Here is a 14598-nt window from a genome sequence, read left to right as displayed (position 1 = left end):
TAAATGTTACTTAATTATGTTTATGCATAAATAATATTTATCTAAACTAATTAAGTAAAGTCGAATTAACTTTTGAACAGACAATAACGTCAATGTTATGAAATTATTAAGTAAATCTGAATGAAATAACTAAGTAGATTTTATTAGACATTTTTCATTTTCAATTACTTAATTGTATGTTATTATTACTTATTATAATTATGTACATTTTGTTAATCTTCTATTGATAAATGTTAATTAATCTTCATAGATCACAAATCACAGCCACAATGCAATTCAACCTATTTATTTTGTCAACACACAGGTAGGTATCATTAGTGACAACATATCACTGTCAAAAGACACACATTTTCAAGCTACCAGACAAAACTGTCACATCAACTTTGGGTGCTGAACCTCAGGGTGACATCTTCATGATGTATGATTGGAGCTGTAGCAGTTTTTCTTAACTAAAAATTCAGTGTGAAGAAAATCACACTTCACTAAATTAAACTAAATCACTGCATTTTAAAGAATAAAACATTACTTTTTTTTAATCAATAATCTGCAATCAACTGACAGAACAGGTGCCTTACGTGATACAAAACAGCCTGGATTAAATTGAACTCAGAGGCAAAGAGCAAAGAGGGTACAAGCAGGATAAACATTCCTATTTTTGTCAAGTGTAAGTTTTTTGGTCAACACTGAACAAAGTTGCAGCAATTCTTGTACAGTAAGGCAAGCAGAACGTCCATGTGAAAACAGGCTGGTGAACATTGCCAGTCTGTGTGCATTTAAGACAGCAACTTCGTCTTAAAACTCTGTACTTTTGGAGACAGCTTAATCCCATCCAGTTCAAGAAAAAGTTTTTGAAAAACCTCAAATGTGTAGCGCAATGCTGGAGGGTATGCAAGGTTCAGGGCGTAAATAAGCCCCATAAGCAGTGTGCAAGCTTTGGCAGTGCTGCCGCATCCCGCCAACATCTCCTTGCCTTCAAGGAGGATGGATACATCAACAGGATCTTCTCCATCAGTGCCATGGACAACCATGATCTTCATAGTGTGTTGAGTTGCATCACTGCGGCTGTCCTCCTGTATACAATGTACAAAAAGAAATTAGATAATGCTACTTACATATACATGCATTTAAAAAAATAGAATTACTTTAATTGTTTGAAGAGAGGAGAAAGAATTGCATGTTAACTTCCATGATAAAAGAACTGCTCAGTTTACATTAAACTGAGTAAATTAAATTGTGTGAAACCTGATGGCACAAGATGGCTACATTCCACAAATTTGCTGTGCCTAGAAACCCAGTGACTTTGTAACCCCAGAAGAATGTTACATGCCCCCCTTCTGCTCGCCAGGTAGAGTAAATCATGTTGTGTTCCCTTTGACAGGTGTGTCAGATAATTTGGGTGGGTCATAACAATAGGTTTGTACCAGTTCCTAACAGTCTCTTCTTTCCTGTGGTTATTTCAGTGTACTATTTGGTCCATCACACCATCTTTTTTTCATTTCTCTTACTTTTGAGTTAAAATTTGGAACCTTATTACTAAGAAAAGGCAAAGTGAATCAGTTGAACTGTTTAATCTTGTTAACCAACAGCTAATGAAATATTACACAAACTTTACAATAAAAAACAACAAAAACATGCTTACCGGGCAGTCTTCAAAAAGAGCCTCCCCTTTTTCACCAAGGTAAAGGATAAGGCTGCGGATAATAGCTTCACGTCTCATTTCAATGTTTTGGTTCTGTAAACAGATGAATATATTGTCAGTACTGAACCTCTTATTCATGCACAATGAACTGCATAAATCTGCAACAAACAGTGACTTGAGTCCAAAGCAAGACCCATTTGTGGAATCATGGAGTGTGGAAGAACATGGAAGCAACAAAGTGTAGGAGTTGGTGCTCTAATTGCATGGAGCAGTATACAGTGTGAATAAGCACAATTTAGAACAAACACACCTGACTCAGTCTGTCCAAAAACGGCCTCAGCTTGATCCCAAGGCCACCACCCCTGGCTTTCATCAAGCTGATAAGTTTTGGTGTGTAGTAGTCGAACTTGTACATGAACGTCTGCTCAAGGGGAATCTTCATGATTCTTCTGAATTCTGCCTTGATCTGAATGGACAAAAATCAACAATAGGAACTGAGCCCAATGGTGCAATACACAAGGTAGCACTGTAATAATGATGAACAAAAATGAAGGCTCGATTTGGCTTTTAATTTTAACTTAGAACACAACCTCTAAATGAGCAAGGACAATCTGAGTATAAACAAGGTAGCGACTGGCCTTGACTGGTGTGTAGATGTTTCAATCTATAATGCGTTAAGAGCTCTAAACGTTTTGGTGTCCATGCCCATCTCATAACAGCCCTGCTGTTTCTCCCTGTTGACACAAAGTTGAAACCTGTCAACCTGTTGTCCTCTCTAGACCTCCTCCCTACCTCAACTGTCCACTGGCTCCCTTCATGTATAAGGTCAACCTGTAAATGAACAAACAGAATTTGTGTTATTAAATCAAAATTGAAAACATTTAGTCCCATATTTATATTTGATTATATAGTGAAGAGTAGGGTAAAATAACAACAGCAGTATAAGAGCATGCATATTTAGATTTATACTTGCCTGTGAGACTAATATGTCTGCGATGAACAGTCACTCTTCCTATGTAACCCTCCACATGTGATGATAGAATTCCCTGCTTTATTGTTTGATTCCTGTGAAAGAAATGTAAAGTACAAATTCATACGTTACATTTCTAATAAAACAGTTGAGCATTCCTCTGGATTAAATTAAAAAACAAAACATTATCCTGTGGAAGGTAGAGTGTTTTTTAAAGGTTAGTTTACTGTACAATACCAACTATTACAATAACTATATACAATAAAGTGCCAAATGTGAAAAGGTGTACTTAGGTGTTTTGAAGCTACATTTTTGTGCAAATACACTTTTTCTTGTGTGAGTTACAGCTAATTGATCATGACAATATAGGCGGACTTCACCACTAAAGGCCTAGTAGGCCTATACACCCACAATATACTAAACATTAACATCTACTCCTTACATCGTAAAAACAGACTCGTTACTTAAAAAAAAAAAAAACCTCCACAGATGACAATACGTAAAAGCATACGTAAAAGACGTGACGAACTCGAGAGGGAAAGAGGGAGAAAAAGGGGGGGGGGGGGCAGGTTACCACGGGAAGAAGTGGAACGAGTGAGGGGACGGTAGAGAACTTGCACTGTAGCAGCGACATGGAGGAATTAAGTGCCGGACCCCGCTTCGCTACCGGGAGTCCCGTATCGTAACAACCAGACGGCTAATATAGCTTTAGCATGTTTCAAACTCATTTCAGTATGTTCAAGTTTAGCCACAAACATAAAGCCGGCAGCAGCACTGTTGGCTTGGTAAATCGCGCATATTGCGCTATGCAAACGGCTCCGTCCTTCTCTCAGACACACATATCGATATATTTTCACAAATGTAGACAGACAATAACTTACTTGTTCGGCCATGAAGCACCTCTCCTCTCAGTCAACGTCTCGTCTCGCTGTCGCTCTGAACTGCGTCGTTTGTTTCAAACGGGATACATGTTTAGATTAATTAAAATTTACTTACCATTTTTCGATTTATGTTCAGTCATTATAAAACACGTAAACGGTATGAGAAATTGTGTAGTAAAATTTACTTTTCCCACATAGTTAATTTACTGTATGATTAAAATATGTAAACATATACATTTTTACGTAAGGAATTCTAGTACAAAGTGAAACTTATTATTATACTGTAGAATATATGCCAACTAATCTAGTATATTGTACAACACCAAAAAGTTCTTTTTTTGAGTGTAGTTGCTAGGCGACGGGAGAAGCAGAGGTGAGGCCAACAGGAAACCTTCTGTAGACCATTCCAGAGACCGCTCGGTTCAGCTTTGGCGGTCTTCAAAGGACGTGGCCACCGTAGACGATGCGGCCGCTGAATTTGGGCACAGCTAATGAGTACAAGCCAATCACAGGCAGAGTAGGGTGGGTCACGCCCTTGCCATAGTCGGATTCCTAATTTAGCCTCCAGCCACCCTGGGCGGCGTTATCAGCCTTTACCGCCATGTGAGCGCCGTGTGGCATAGGGCTGCGGCCATTAGCTACCCAATGCGTCACGCTCGTTGGGACTGCCACAACAAAGAACAGAGAATCTCGGATTACAACACACACAGAGGGAGCGCTTCCTTCCTCCACTGTATCTTTACATAGCAGATAGCCGATTGACGCTACATCAACGCTCTGAATGTCGTACACAGAACCCTATAAAAGTTCTCTCGCAGATTAATGTGTTAATTAAAAAACAAAACAGACACATGGAGGGCGGGGGGGGTGATTAGGGAACGCACCTGCTGTCTCTGAACGGGCTCCGGTCTCGGTTCTGTCCACCCGGTGCTCCTCAAGAGCCTCGAGAGGAGGAAACTTGCCCCACATTTGTTCCAGCTCTTTGCAGATGCAAAGGGTAAACTCCATGCATAAAAAGCATACTGTACACACACACACACACACACACACACACACACTCAATGATAACATTAAAACCTTAAAAAAACAATCTGACATCAGGCAGTAACAGTCTCAAGAAGCACATGGGGGGCGTACTGTTAGCTGCCCTGTACGTTTACGCACGTGTTCAGAAACCTTGAAAGTGTTGAGGGTCCACGACAAGATGAGTCAGAGCCAAGTGTCCACCGGCAGCCGCCAAAACAACAAGAAAACCGTCCGGAGCTGCCGGCCACAAAGGAGAGGCGTTGAACCTCCTTAAAAAGGCGTCGGCAGAGGAAACGAAGGTCGGCCGGTCAGATTGTAAAAACGTATTTTCTTGCTTTCCCAAATCCAAACCTAGCCTTGGATTCTAGTCTAAATATAGGAACCCTATAAGAAGATTAAGTTAAATTGCGCATTTAATATTTCCCTGCAATTGCATCAGCTAAAGTGCTGATTTTTATTTTAATGTCCTCCTGTGTAGAAACATGTGACTGTATTTTCGTATTAACAGGACTGGGTAATGTCCAACTCTTCCTTTGCTTATCCGGGGTACTATTACACTCGAGATGACAGTAAGGGCTTTTCCTCCCGTATTTCTTCTCGTCTGATCACTTCCGCATGTAGCGATATTTACAATGACATCGGCTATAGGCAAAGTAAGCAAATAGAATAGGAGAAAAAGAAATCAAATAGGAAAAGGTGCTATATAATGTACATATATGGACTCAGCTGTGATTCTTCCAGGTGAGGAACGTTGTGTTTGTCAGTGCCATGGTTCGTATGACGCCTTTGCATCTATCTTACATTATTCCCACCAGCCCGGCGGCTCCTATGTGTTTTTGCCTTCATGTTACAGTGTCGGTGAAGGCTGGCAGGACGGAGGTCAAAGGTGAGGGAAGATCCGAATGAGTGATGCACAGAGGGAGGTCCGAGCAGGACGGCGGGAGCCGTGGGGGTACTGCTGAGGTTGACGAAGGCTGGAGGAAGGAGCAGACTCCTCTGCTGGTTCAGGAGCGACTGGGAGCCTCAGTAACGGTGGGTCTGGTGGGAGTACTGGGAGCTCTGCTGGGATGATGACGAGTATCCCATGGTGCTCTGGGGCTGGGTGGAACCTTGGACGCTGCTTTGGTAACCAAGGCGGGAGCCGGAGTGCTGACGGCAAGACGGAGGGAGAGGAAACTCAGCAATGATGAAACTTTATCACGGAGCCCTGCTAGCTAATGATGTGATGTGTGTTAAAGGGATAGTTTTGAAGAGGAGTTGCATAACCTGCGGTTACTACACTGGAGCAAAGCAATGTACTGCTGTGGAGCAGGAGCAAAAAAATCAATCAATATCACTTTAAGTATACACTATATTTAGAATATTTGCCTGCTTCACGTTGATGTCTGTCAGCCATTACTGAAGGGGAACTGAAACTTATCTACACACTCTCTCTCTCTCTCTCTCTTCAACAAGACTCCATTTGTAACACTGTAAATTCAATTAGTTTAGAAAATATCTTTAACCAATATCCTGCATCACAACATAAAAAGTTACGTGTTTTTAGAGCTTCACCCAGACTGAAGGTGGATTTATGTTTATTCCATTAGTGGGTACGTGTGTCGCTGCGCATCCTACACCAGGTTTGTATGCTGTTGTTTGGCCCATAGGCTGTATATAGGAAGTGGACGTAGTCATGGTGACGTCACCCATTGGTTTGTGGCCGTCACCATCTTTGATTTTTTGCAACCAGTGAAGGAAGTGACCATATTTGGACTGTAGAGGAGCGACGGGTGGATCTGATGAACACAAGCAACAGAGCGGCACCCGAGCAGCAACCTTACTGGATCTGGATCCATCTGCATTCTGGTGTGAAGCTGTGAACAAAGTTAGCTTCATAATTCAAGGTCAACTTTACAGCTAAGTGTTAAATTCATCTTAGTAGCTAACTGCATTGGTAGCGACCTGTCAATCACACGGTAGTCCTGCCCCTAAAGCATCCCCTGCTTTCTGGTCTATAACTAGAGATTGAGACCATAAACTCATGTTTACGATGTTTACTGAGATAATAAATCATGAGAGAAGTAGGTTAATTTTGTCATAGACTTCCATGTAATCAGATTTATTTTTGAAACCAGAGGAGTCGCCCCCTGATGGCCATCACAGAGAATGCAAGTTTAAGGCACTTCACCTTTGAATTGGTCAGCTTTGGTTGCTTATATTATATCCCACCCATCCCATAAATATTAGGGGTATAAGCAGATTATAATGCATTATAACTATGTTTTTTAATGCATTACAGACATGCATTAAATCATGTCACGACCAACATTTTACCAGCATGGAGAGAGAAGTGTAAATCTGGACATCTAAAATCAGTTGAGTCGCAAGGTGATAAGAAGCTGAGACCTCAGCTGAACTCATTACATGCACTACTCAGTAAGGGTCACATGGGCAACACTGCATCTGGGAGAATGATTGGGGAGTGGTGCATGGTGGGATAGCCTGTGGCACAGGGAATCGATGAGGGGAAAAGGAGGTCGCTGAGGGTGACGGCGCTGTTGTACAGCTAGCCAACCTCCTGGTATTTCAGCCCACTCCACCGGTTTATTTATACATGTGCTGAGAGCCGACCAGCTGTCTCTCATGCAGCCTCAGCCACTGCTATATATACATCTATATCTGTCATATACGTACACCTGACAGCAGCGCCCTCGTGTGGCAACAGTCACAGACACAGGCCATCCGGCTCTTTTCCACACTCTCTCCACCATGCAGAAATCTCCCGTGATAAGAGCCACAGATACAATCAAGTAGGAAACAGAAGCTCGCAGCCAGGCACTGTAGTGATTTGCTATCACATACACACATGACGTAGATAACACTGCTGACATTCCTTAACATCTGTAAAGGCCTCAAGCATTGGCAGGCTATGACCTGAGGACAAAACGTGTATCTATAACTTCACTAAGCAGCATGTAGCACTTGGCATTATCATGAGAGCATGCAAGGTGACATCTTTCAAATGCTTTTTCTCCAGGCAGAAAATTCCAGTCCTGAAAAGTGACACCAATGATGCCTTGAACTGTCATCCTCTCTACTGGCCATCAGGGGGCGACTCCTCTGGTTGCAAAAAGAAGTCTGATTGTATGGAAATCTATGATAAAATGACCCTACTTCTCACTTGACTCATTATCTCAGTAAACATTGTAAACATGAGTTTATGGTTTAAATCTTCTTCAATCCAACATGATGGTTATTTGGTAAATTATGGTCTGTTTAGATTCAAATAGACCATAAAGCAGGGGATGCTTTAGGGCGGGGCTACCTTGTGATTGACAGGTCGCTACCACCGCAGTTAGCTACTAAGATGACTTTAACACTGTAACATCTGTAAAGTTGACCTGGAATAATGAAGCTAACTTTGTTAACAGCTTCACACCAGAATCCAGATGGATCCAGGTCATCACATCCACCCGTCGCTCCTCCACAGTCCAAATATGGTCACTTCGTTTCACTGGTTGCAAAAAATCAAACCAAACTTGAGGCTTAAACCAAACTACGCTGAAGCTTAATTTATTCGATCTAAACCAGTTGATGGAAATACACTGCTTCTTTTTTTGTGTCATTTCATATGTTGGCTTAACATTTTCTGGACAATTAAATAGAAATGAATAGGCATAGAATGGCTCACTGATGTGTTTTAAATAGTTTATAGACGACAATGGAGCTCTATGGCACAGAGGAATAAAATATATTAGGCACTTTTTATGTGAGAAATATCAGCCAACAACTTCCTTCTGGAGTAGGAATCCCACTAACCTGGTACTCTGACTGTAACACTCCAGTGCCTGAGGAGGCCCCAGAGGGCCCGATCCGAGGTTTCTTGTTGGGGGGCCCCTGGTCCTGGCCGTGTTGTAAACCCCCTCCGGATGTGGCTCCTGTGGCCCCGGCAGTGCCGTTGGTTTGGCCCAAGCTCTGCTGGGAGGGGGCCTGCTGGGTTGCCGTCTGCTGCTGGTTCTGGGCCTGAGTCTGAGCCGCCGTCTGCTGGTGCTGCTGGGTCTGGTTCTGGACACACATAGCCAAGGATCAAGGTTCAGCTAAAGCCATTAAGAGTTTGGCTGTAGGGAACGGAGTACAAAAAAACTAAAATGTGTGTGAAATCAGTTTAGTAACTTGCTTGTTAATAGTCTTGTTAATCTACTTTCTGTTTGCTCCAGTTTCTTTCTGTTGGCTTTTCTTGTCTGCTTTGCCACTGAGCTGACTGAAATGCATAACTTAATATTATCTGATAATAAAAAGAAAAGCGCACATTTCTGGTCAGAAGGACAAACATACCTACTTTTTAATCCTTGTGAATGTATACAGGTGTTTGGATAGTCCCTTCAAGAAGGTGGTCACAAGACGATTTCATTCAAATGAAAATTCTGTATTCTTGTATTTTAATGTGAAAAGTACCTAAAGCTACCAAATAAATGCAGTGCATTAAAAGAAATAGTACAACATTTCCCTCAGAGAGTAGTGGTGAAGAAGAAGTTAACAGTAGCATAAGATATTCAAATAAAGTACCACCAAAGTATACTTCCTCGAGTACTTGAGTAAACATATCCATACATTCCATCACTGGGGCTCAAATCCTGCTGCACATTGTTGCTTCATGCTTCTGCTTGTCCGTACCGCTGGCTAAGTCACAGAGTGACTTATGGTGCGTTCCAGTGACATTGGAAGTCCCACGTTTCAGACCTCCAACTAAGAAAAGTGCACTGGAATGCCTGACGAAGTCGAACCTCCTACTAGCGAATTCGGGGCAGATGGATGTACCCGACCTCACCGAGGTTCAGTCGGAGAACAATGGAGGCGCCCATGGAGATACACATCCTGACAGGTAAGACTTCAACGAATAGGCTGTAAGCTTTACTTTTCTGCGTGTAGGGTTGTATTACACACTGCAATTTTAACACAACTTGTTTTGCATATAAGAGACAAAATGGCGCTTCAAAAATAAAGCAAATATCAGCTTAGCGCTGCGGTCGTCCATGTGTTCTGTTTACATTCGACAAGCTAGTAAACTCTAGGTTGGATAAGTCCCACCTCCCAATGCTTATGAATGTATCATTATTCACAATACAAAATAGTACAGGGGGGAGACTGTGAGCTGCAGAACAAATCCTTCGTTAACTCTATTGCATCACATGCAAATGTTGTATTTTGGAGTGTCATGTGGTTAAAATGACAGCGAGCGCTGCACCGTTTACCTGTCTGACTGCCGCTCTGCTGCGAGGCTCGAATCAGCTGCTCGTGTTTGTCCAGCGTGTGTGTTTCTTCCTCCGTCATTATTCTCTCTGGACAGCAATACAATCTCTCTACATTCCACAGGCTTCCATTGAAAAATGCAACTTAGCGGCTAATGAGGTATCATAAAGGAGTAACACACAGGTTGCATATAGCTCTATGAGAACTACTTTTCTACTTTCTTTGCAAACGTGTGGCCCTTTGAGGTGGCATACTGTTATTGGAGGCTCTAGCAAACTACAACACTGACAAAGATGAAGAGAAAAAGTTGCTGATAGTTTCGCTTCCTGCTAACCACAGCCGACCTGCCTACACCAGCTTAAAAGAATGGGCAATATCGTAACATAACATTGTGCAGCAATATTGATTATAAATCACTCTACTTTCTCATCGAGTCAAAGTAGAGTTTGAAACTATTTTTAAAAGGGTGAGGTGTGTGTGTCCTGATCCTCAAAGCATATTTCGGATGTAATTAAAGTTAATTTGGCCCACGTGTCAAGATGATTGTCATGCCGTGGCTTGTTTTCAGCAGAGCTGGATAGTTACCTTTTCTGTTTTCTCCTCTGGCTCGTCTTCATTGAGAAATTCTCGTTTCGGGTAGGGGATCTGACACCCGGCAAACACACTAGAGGAAATCACAGAGAATCAGTGATAATCTTTCTGCGTTAGCGTAATGTTACCGCTCTGATTCCACCATACTTACCCAAAAACACAGGATTTAAAACAGGAAGGTTGGTTTAACGTTTTAAGAGAAAGATTCCTCACACTTATAAGACTGTGGGCCTGTTTTTCTGAATCAAGACAAAGGAAGGCATCTTGTAAAAGTTTACTACGGCTCACTCAGTTGTCGGTAATGGATCCTCCAGGAAGTACGCGTCCTGCAGCGCCTGCTCTGATGTGATTCTTTTGGTGGGGTCCATGGTGAGGAGTTTCTGGAGCTGAAAGCAGAGAGGATTAAAACAGTGGTGCAAGGCAGCCATGTTCTTATAGTTGTGTGTCTGCAGAACTCTTGAACAACAAAAACAACATCTCTTTTTTGTTCAAGTGACACTGCCTGCGCTGATCGCCGAAACGCCTGATTGCATTTGCCTGTTTAGATGTCTTAATAGGTTTCTACCCTGCAAACTATAACACACCCTCTCACATACTGCAGGGTCGTTGGTCATAACTCACTTCAAAACAATATGCAAAGTTCCAAAGGACCAGACAAGATTTCCAAAATGTTTTCCCCCAAAGAACACTTTCCCCACCGTGCCGATGATCTAGGGTCTGTACCTACCAACAGAAAGACTTTGCTGTCTGGCTTCACTTTATGCTTCTCCATGTATTTGATCAAGCTGCTGTTTGCATACCTGTTCGAAGAGAAAACACAACACTTAAAACTGAGACTGTTTTTCATATTTTGTTTATTGGTCTGTGAGTTTCTGATCATAGTCAGATGATCCCAGCATCCACTCACGTTGTCCTCCTGAAGTCTTTCTGCAGCGTTGGGTACTCCGGCATCTTCCTGATGTCTTCCCAGTCCTTATCTGGGGAGTAAAGTATAAAGTGTTACACACGGGAATGAAATGTCACAATTAGTCGAGCTGAAATCATTCAAAAAGGTCATACTGATAATAATGAGAAAATAAGGAAATCCTCCTACATTTAGTGAAGAAACAAATACTTTTACTGCATCACTGATACTGACACACAAAGTGAACAAAGTAAACATTGCCAATGAGGCAATATAAACACAATATATTTACATATAATTACACGCACCTTTAAGCAAACACGCGACAGAACTGTGAAACTTTCTCTGCAGTTCACTTGACATAATGTGTAGCACTTGAAAATCATATGTGACCGTATCTAATGACAAGTGTGATGAGGACAGTAAGCAGTGGTTGACACCTCCAGTGTGTGGTTGTGGTTGTGTACTGTGCAGACCTGCAGGGAAACCCATGACGCTGAATATCCTGTCCAGCTGGTCGTGATGGAACGGGTTGCTGGTCTTGATGTCTTCCTGGCGACAGTGAAAGATGGGCTCGGACGTTAGGAGCTCCGCAAAGATGCAGCCAATCGCCCAAATATCTGGTTCATGTACACACACACACACACACACACACACACAGACACACACACACACACAGACACACACACACAGATGGATGCCAGTTAGTCTTTTCAAGTCTGTTGGAAGATGAGCTTTATGTTGAAGCTTTTTACGGTTTTAGGAAGCAGATTGAGAACACTTTTTCATAGTAAAACAAGTAGGTTCAGGTTATTTGACATACAATGATAAAGTAAAATTAGATTCGTCAACTAATCTTAAAAGGGACGGATCAAGAATATTTAATGGGACTCAACACCCAATTTTCAAAATTCACATGTTATTTCAGCCCAAAAACATTGGCAAACATGAACAACTCTCTCCCAAATCAAGAAACTAGAGTGCTTGAACTCAAATGTGTGATGTCTAGTAGTATAGTGTGGTACAGCTCCATGGACGATAAAGCAACACTGTGTTTGAGATAATCACAAACACAAGTTCCAGGAATGATAAATATAGACTTGTGCACACACCTGCTTCATACCGATACCGACACCATAGATCACATGGGCGCTCAGACCTTCAAAGAAAGGAAAACATGTTCCTACTGACAGTGACAGACCGCGGGGGTCATACATGGCGATATATTGGAAATTATGCATCAGAAAAAAAGCATTCGGCCAGAGATCTACGATAGAACCTCACATTAGTACAGAGACCGAACCAAACTATGTGGAGAAACCAGAGACTATGGTACGAATATAGACAAATATTCATGTCTAGATGACGTTATTAAGTGTTTATGGAGCAGCTACAATGTTAGCATAGCCTACCCCCGATTAACCAAACTCCATTCAAACATAAAATATTTGAAAAGTTGGAGAGGTTGATGTTATGAACCCAGACAGGATGGTGTTTTGTTTCCCGGCGTATCTGTACGAAGCAGCAATACTGGTTATTTCAGCCATGATGGAGGAAACATTGTCGGTGTCTACATGGAGCCCCACCTCCTTCCCATAACACAAATTATGCTGAGGTAAAGTGAGGTGAAAATTTGCTTCGCTCTTGGAGTGAACACACCTAACACTTAAGGTGTGTAGATTTGTACGTTCACGGCTGTTTTCACACACATACACACACGAGGGTTTTCTTTTCACCCGAACTCACCAATAGCTTTGGTGTAGTGCCGGGCCCCCAGCAGCAGCTCCGGGGCCCTGTACCAGAACGTCACCACCACAGGGTCGAGGTCCGCCAGCGGCTTGAGGGGAGAGTTGAAGAGTCTGGCGAAACCCATGTCGGCTACAGGGGAAGACAGAGGAAGTTAGCCAACAAAGATAAGGCCGGCCCTGCTGTCGCAGCCGCGGGCTCCGAGAACGCCTCGGTCCGCTTCCAAGCCGACTCTGGTCGTAAACCAAACACGGGATTTTATGATAACAGGTGTGTAATTGTGGCATGATTTCAAAAGCTAAACTACTAATAAATCAAGCGATCTCATTGAATTTAATGTGTAAGCATATCAACATGGGTTATCTTCCCTGATGTATAGGTCTAAAGCTGTTAAACTGTCGTGCTTGTATCTGACTTGTATACGCCTCACACGTGTGTCCGTGCGCCACGCGGTGTTCACACGTCGTCATCCTGGAGTGAGCTCTTGTACAGCCCTGTCTCTGACTTCCTTCCCGTTGGTCTGGACCAAATTAACTCAACTGCAGCTGCAAAAGAACCCTTAAAGAAGAATGTTGGTATTTTCTAACCTATCTTCCCATGTTTTTGTGACTAAAGGGGAATAACATCTCTGAAATTGGTCCAGTATTGAGGAAGGATGCTGCCAAAAAATGGGCCACAATGTACATCGACCACTTAAAGTGCTTGTTTTTGCCCCCGACATGTTCAGATTGTTATAATAACATTATGGAAAGAAACCTACGAAGAAATTACACTTTTACCAAAACTCTTCACCTTTCACTCCATTTAAGAACATTTTGAAGTTACAAAACCTTTGACTACACACATTTGTGATTGTTCCATAAATACCGGCCTTGTTTCCAGGAATGTGAGCAACTAAAACTCTAAACATCTAAAGTAAAAACTCAACCTCTGGTCTTTATTATTATCGTAAAACAAATGAAGCCAGCATTCCAGCAATAAAAACATCAAATACAGGACGGTGTTAGCCAGTAATAGCACTGGAACAATAACTTAGCACTATTCCAGAGTGCACAGGGTTTATAAATAGACTCCAGCGTTGCAGCGTTACCCTTCAATAGTCCGCTGACCAGCTGGCTTATGCAACAGCACTGATCTGAGCTCCCCATCAACCTCTCGGCCAGAAGGTTAAACACTGCAGCTGCAGGACACTCAGACAGGTCAAACGGCCCCATTAGTCCATCGTCATGGTGATAGCGGTGTCTTTAACTTGTAAAACGTACAGATAAGTCATGCGGATTGACAGAGAGGTTCCTTACCGATTTTAACTCGTCCTCGTTCAGGACCTTCCCCCATCACCAGGATGTTGGCCGGTTTCTGCAGGAGACAGACGAATGTTAGCTGCCGCCTACAACAGCGCTCACTTTCATTTACACCAATATTATTTCTACCGTGACACTTTTGGAAATACACAGCGTTTTATGATGTGATTCTCTTTATCAGTGGTCTGTATCGGCTGCCCTGTTGGTAATTGCACCACGCGACCATGTGAGCGAGGCGGTCAGCCAATATGGGGAAAGTGTCCTGCGGTGTAAACACACAGATGTACCTTTGCCATGTACACGTGGTT

The 14598-nt window shown here is 42.5% G+C and overlaps 1 protein-coding gene across 3 annotated transcripts in view; it reads right to left on the bottom strand.

Moving 5' to 3' along the window:
• Positions 1-270: 270 nt before the first annotated feature.
• cdk19 (cyclin dependent kinase 19) overlaps positions 271-14598 on the bottom strand; it is a 43450-nt gene continuing 29122 nt past the window's right edge. The window contains exons 5-19 of one of the 3 annotated variants that reach the window (XM_084030655.1): positions 14288-14345; positions 12990-13121; positions 11720-11863; positions 11247-11316; positions 11067-11139; positions 10628-10725; positions 10334-10412; positions 8318-8563; positions 4375-5665; positions 3491-3550; positions 2613-2704; positions 2432-2470; positions 1950-2105; positions 1640-1732; positions 271-1070 (exon numbers count right to left, since the gene is read on the bottom strand). In XM_084030655.1, coding sequence (XP_083886781.1) covers positions 5540-5665; positions 8318-8563; positions 10334-10412; positions 10628-10725; positions 11067-11139; positions 11247-11316; positions 11720-11863; positions 12990-13121; positions 14288-14345 — 1026 coding nt within the window. In that variant the 3' untranslated portion in view covers positions 271-1070; positions 1640-1732; positions 1950-2105; ... (2 more) ...; positions 3491-3550; positions 4375-5539. Of the gene's footprint in view, positions 1071-1639; positions 1733-1949; positions 2106-2431; positions 2471-2612; positions 2705-3490; positions 5666-8317; positions 8564-10333; positions 10413-10627; positions 10726-11066; positions 11140-11246; positions 11317-11719; positions 11864-12989; positions 13122-14287; positions 14346-14598 lie in introns of all 3 variants that reach the window. The other 2 variants (XM_084030656.1, XM_084030654.1) reach the window with 2 other exon arrangements.

The sequence above is a fragment of the Eutrigla gurnardus genome, assembly GCF_963514095.1.
Source record: "Eutrigla gurnardus genome assembly, chromosome: 16".
Classification (NCBI taxonomy): domain Eukaryota; kingdom Metazoa; phylum Chordata; class Actinopteri; order Perciformes; family Triglidae; genus Eutrigla; species Eutrigla gurnardus.
The sequence above is the reverse complement of the archived record's forward strand: the minus strand, read 5'-3'. Positions and strand labels throughout refer to the sequence as shown.